Here is a 6,000-nt window from a genome sequence, read left to right as displayed (position 1 = left end):
ATCATTAACTTTCTGCAGTGTGTTGTATAAAGTACCAAAACCCTGAAAAGGAGAGGTAAACATCTGACATCATTACCTCAGAAGTTGCAGGGTTTTCTTATACCAACTTTCTCAAACAACACTAGGGCTTGTGAAATTTTAGAGGATGTGAGATAGTCCACACAAAGGCCTCCAGTGCAGTTGGAGTTGATGGTGAAGGGAGCAGAGTAATGAAGGGCTGAAGACTTAAGTTTCAGTGTACCACTGGGAGGTTACTCAGAGACTGGCAACAGATGGATTCACGAATGGATTTAGTCACGCAAGTAGTATAATCACATTGGTGGTGGAATCTCTTCAGACAACAAAACGAAACAAAAAAATCAGCTGCATCCAGAGAGTCCACTAAGTCGTCTCATTTACCAGTACCTTAAATAAGAAAGAACGTGCATTAGTAACATAGAATTTACTCTAAAACATTAATAACACTCTATAACACAGCTGAGCTATAACAGGAATTCAGTATAACCATCTTTTGTTTTCAGTTAATGCAATTATAAATTAGATGTATCTTGTGACACCAGATAAGCCAGCATTTAAGTGTGTGGGATGTGCACATAGTAGAAGAGAAGACACCACACTATTAAGATGGGTAAATTTTTAACAAGTAGAAGAACTGAAGGAAGGTACTCTAAGCTTATTTTTTTCTGAATATGAGCTCAGCTTTCAGAAATTTGGGAAATGTTATTGCAACCAACTTGCAGAACTGCATAGTGATCCCTACATGTAAATTAGTATGCAATTTGGCAGTAACTATCACAACACAAAAAACTAAAAAGGAAAAACAGAATCTTAAAAAAAACCCAAAGGGTATTTAAGCAGGAAGAATATAGTATTACTATCAGCACCGATACATTATTTTGTGAGAATAAAGTCAAAGAACTTTATACCCCAGATGTTACGTAAGATCCCGTATATAGCCAATCCCTACCTTGAGAGGTGCCAATGTAATCATGCAAAGGCATTTCTTTAAATTTGAATCTAATAAAATATAGTATCACTTTCAGTTAACTCCCACCCCCCAAAAAGAGTACAGCTACAGAATATGTTAAAATCTGTCAGATGTCCACTTCCAAAACTAGCATGAACTTAACAGAATCTTAGCATAAGGACTCCAGTTGATACACACAACTTGTGTTAATAGTGAGATAAAACAAAATATTGGCCCTTTCTCCCCTGGAAGAGAAGAAGAATGAAGATCATAAAATAAGGTACAAGTAATTCACCTGATTTTGATGAAATTATGAAATGATATAATGAAATACAGTATTGTTCTTCATATTCAGTCATCAGGTGCTGCATGAAAAGGCAGTTAGTTTAGCAGTCCTGTAAACGCGTTTTTGCCACGTTAGTGTTCTCTACTCTGCTGCAGCAGATTTTTCCTTCGCATTTCAGTAGTTGTAAAATCATGGCTCTGCCCTACAGAGACACGTTCAACAACAGCACTGCTGCCATGCAAGACTTACTGCTGTTTCAGCACATGAAGGATGAACTCAATCCTCAGTAGATTCAATCCTCAAACCTACTATACTGATGACTGCGTTGGAGTTCCAGTGTTTCATTAAAAGATAAAATGTAACAAATTAATTAATGGAGTTCCTGTACTGAATTAGAAGGAAAGTCTGGTCAGCTAGTTCCGGCTTTTACAAGCAAAAGGATACTTACCAGAGTAAATATCTAAGGGGGAAGAAGCCCTGCTCCAATCAGCAACACAAATTCTATATATCATGTTCTACTCTAGCACACAGCTGAGCAAAACTACAACCTGAACATATAATCACTGATGCTATTCCTTTTTAGATGTCATCATTTTCAAAACAAATAAGAGCTGGAAATGTATTGCAACTTCTCCTGTCCCCAAGCTTACCATGTAAATAATATACCAATATATTGGTATATAAAGTAATTATATTGGTATATATAGTAACCATATACATATAATAACAGTAACTACATCAATAGTTACTGTCATCTGAAAACAAGGGCAAAAATGGGTTCTGAAGGCCAGAGTGAGTTGAGATGAATGTGTTTTCCACTTGTGGGTCAGAAAGGCACTGACAAGCTTAGGGAAGGGAGAAAAAAAATCTTTTTTTATGAGTTCCAGCAGTGCAAGCTTAGATATTTATATGCAGGTTACTGATTAGTTGTTTTTAAAAAGCAATAAACCCAGAATTTAAGTTGCTTATCTGCCCACGTAACATTGATCTTCATATTATTTTAGGTATCCTCCATGTGGTGAAGAACCTGACCTGGAATTAATATTCAAGTTGCTTAGTTCAGCTTGTTAAAAATTTACCCACTTATTCACGGCTGGTTTTATTTTACTCTTCATAATCAAGATTGTTCTCATTCACAGATACATTCCAGAGTTAGTAAATCAATGTCAATCCATTTGTTCACTGGGATTTTTGCCTAGCATTTGTTTAGTTTGATTTTAGTTCTCCTACAAGCTCAGACAGTCTCTGCCATGCAAGGAAAATGACAATTGAATAGTTAATTCAGGCTGAATGAGTAGAAACAAAATACAAACACATCATCACAGGAGCATGCTAGAGTCCTCAATTGTCTGTTTAATTAACGCCCCCCGCCCATCCCGCCAAAACAAAAACAAAGAAAGAAAACTAAACAACCACCCCCAAAAAGCTTACTAAGCAGCAACAATGGCTATACTGTAAAATATTTTCTTTGGAATGAAATTATGAAACACAACAACAAAGAACAAATGACATCACCATATAAACTTCTTTTTCTTACCATAGGAATATCTTAATGAAATGTCTTACTTCTGGCATAAGTAACTAACACCGTCATCCATATTAAGAACTTTCTTTTAAAATAAAACATATATTAATAGGTTGAAGATGCATCTTCATTGCATATGCACACAGTCCCTTTCCCCAGTTTTGCAGATAGGCCTTTTAGGGTCTCTTCTCTTTACACAAAATGAATTCATTTATCCATCAAGAGCAAAGTACAAAAAGAATATTCTATAGATTTAGTAATGAAGATTTCTAACCATACAATAGTTCCAAGGGGACGAGAAAAATGAAAGGGGTGCATGAAACCTTTCAGGGACAGAACAAAAGTCTTCACTTTATTTAAAAAAGATCCTCAAAATAATTTTAAACATTATGAGAAGAAATACAGGATAAAGAATGGAACCTTATTCTAACTGCAATGCACACTATAATGCAGGCAATGCAAAACTCTGCTAGGCTGCTCCAACCTATATCCATTTTATAAACTGTATACAGTCTGCATAGCCAGACGAAGGGAAGGGAGAGTTCAAGGTTTCATGTGCATCTAACGAGTATGAGTTTCATGGCACATGAGGATGAATTCACTTGGTTCCCTTAGGTACCATATGTCTAATTCACACCCTCAAACACTCGTGTGCATGAACAACAAAAAGCATCAGTCATTTTTGCTAAAAATAAACAGATTGAATACAAAAAAAACCCAAGACTTAAACTAGTGTAGATGATAGCTTTTAAAGTGATCTAATTCATATAATAACTAACCTGAGACGTACTTTGCTCCGATTAACATTATCATGCTACTCATAATAAAAAAACCCAAAGGCAGACTACAGAAGATACTAGTGTCACCTGATGTCATCCAGGGGAGGGTGTTTCCAGTCAAGCAAATCAAAAGAGAAATATATATATAAATTGCAATATATGTGTTAAAAATCATATGAACAGCAAAAAGTAACAAATGTAGTGACATTTGCAGAAAAACTAAAAAAGATTATGCATAACCCCCACAATAATTCAAAACAGGCTCTCAACATAAGAGTTCAAATCCAAATTCCACTGTTAGCACTATCTAGGTTGAGCCCATTTCTAGTATTCTTCAACCTTAAATAATCCTAGCAGACAGAAGACAAAGTTTCAAAGCAAGAATGAAGGAAAATAACATTTCCCCCTGCAGTGTTAAACCAGAAAATCACTGAGAGTAACTTTTGACAAACATATCCCTTTTCACATGAGCTGAAGAACAAGATCTAGTTTTATTTTCTGCAAGGCAGAATTTTCTATCCTTCAAAAGGAAATAAAGATATATAAGTAAGATACACATCAAGCACGTGGGATTTTAGGATACATAACAGAGAGTTTTGATGTAACGCTACTACACCATAATGGACAATACTGAAGTGAATCTTATTACTCATGCTAAGTTACCTATTTCCCTTCCAAATAGCCTTGACAGAATTGTTTGTTTAACCATGGTGTTAAATAAAGCACTTAAACCAACATATAGGATGGTAAAAGGAAAATTTTAGCTTTAGCTTTCAAGAATAAAGTAAAAGACTTCATGCAGCTTGAGGGCTGCAACTGTGGACTGTGGGAGGAGTTTACATTTTGAGGATTCTTTACTTAATACTTTTCATTCTAGTAGTTTTTTCCAACAAAAGGGAAATGAAATGAAGATAAAGCCCATAAATTATGTGTTGTAGGATGATTCAGGACTAAAAACTTATCCTGAAATAGTGCTGAAATATAAATTCAAATTATAGATTACAGAAGATTGCAGGTTTTATTTAATTCACACCTGACAGATGAAAAAGCCTTCTACTTGAAATGATAACTTCTTGCTCTTACCCCTTGTGGGTCAAACCGATTTTGATGTGGCTATCAATCCTTCCTTCCTATACAGCAAATAATAAAGGCAAGGTATAGCAAGAAAAATCACAGGATGAAACCTTTCTCCTTTGCAACATGAGGTTAAAGTACAAGAAAGTTTATGAAATCCCTGCACTGTCTCAGATTTGTGCTGTATCTCTTCTTCCAGGTAAGACTTTTTTCTTTTGTAAACCAATGCTATTCTGCAAAACCTGCAGTTAGTCTTGATGTCATGCCCTTTGTTTTTAGAGCCCTACAAGATATTGCTTGTGCCCGCCTTTCAAGAGGAAGACCTATGTATTTTCCTGCTTTGTTTCCACAGTGGTTTTAAGTAATAATTTTTAAATCATTGGAATAGTCCAGAGATGGTATGAACTTAAAAGGTCACCAAACTCAAGATTAACTACCTAGGCTAACTGGCTAATTAATAACACTTGACCTGCATTAATTTCTGGTTTACCATTTGAAGGAGCTTCAGATGTCTCCCAGTCCATAGATTTCATCACAGCTTTCTTCCATCTAGCATAGCGATATTCACTTTCTGAAATTGAGAAATCAGCAAACAGAAAAGCCTCTCAATGCATATGAATACAACTACGAGTATTTAAGAAGCAAAGACTACAAGCTTTCCACTCTTCTGCGCAGTATAGTTTGCACAGAACAATTATTATAAAATGCTGTTTTGAATTAAAAAAAAAAAAATCCAACCAAAACAAAACAGCCCCAAACCCCACAGTTATGCACAGTAAGGATAAATAAACCTTAAAAACAATTTTCTGCATGTTCACCAATAAGAAGATTTACAAGTAGGACAAAATGAGGCAATTGCTATTCATATAGAAGCCCTTCAGTGTTGAAAATACTGCCTTGAAGTAGGGATTATAGCAGTAATTATAATCAAAATAGTAAGACAAAATTCTATACCAAAAATTAAGAAATATTTGAACGGACAAAAATGCATTTGTCTTGCACATGGATTAATGATGTCAAGTACATGCTTTCCATCTCTAGAAGCACTTAAGAACTGATGAAAAAGATAGTTAGCTAAAAAACAATGATTAATGTAGACTTTTTAAAGCCAAAAGAAAAGTCTCCCAAAACCAGACAGTCTGTCCTTTCTACATCTGTGAAAACTCACAAATGCACAGGATTTCTTTGATTCTACTTGCTATAAATCAAAAGCTACTAATTGCAATGCCCAGTGCCAAGCTGCTTTCAAAAAGCAGAAAGAAAAAAATCCCAACACATTCCCCTGTGGAGTTATGTTTTTCTAACCATTTTCCAATCTTACTAGTCAATAAATGTACTAAACAGCAAATGAAACACACTTTTCTCTAAA

General features: G+C 35.1%; 1 protein-coding gene across 3 annotated transcripts in view; it reads right to left on the bottom strand.

The window, feature by feature from the left end:
* Nucleotides 1–364: 364 nt before the first annotated feature.
* The window catches only part of GK (glycerol kinase), a gene marked incomplete at both ends in the record, with an annotated part of 34,683 nt that continues 29,047 nt past the window's right edge, over nucleotides 365–6,000 (bottom strand). For 2 of the 3 annotated variants that reach the window (XM_082304908.1, XM_082304909.1), the window contains 2 exons: nucleotides 3,553–3,644; nucleotides 5,122–5,202. In XM_082304908.1, the coding sequence (XP_082161034.1) occupies nucleotides 3,553–3,644; nucleotides 5,122–5,202 (173 nt within the window). Of the gene's footprint in view, nucleotides 406–3,552; nucleotides 3,645–5,121; nucleotides 5,203–6,000 lie in introns of those variants that run through there. The other variant, XM_082304910.1, reaches the window with a different exon arrangement.

The sequence above is a fragment of the Platalea leucorodia genome (genome assembly GCF_965183815.1).
Source record: "Platalea leucorodia genome assembly, chromosome: 2".
Taxonomy (NCBI): Eukaryota; Metazoa; Chordata; class Aves; order Pelecaniformes; family Threskiornithidae; genus Platalea; species Platalea leucorodia.
This window is presented reverse-complemented; position numbering and strand designations above follow the sequence as displayed.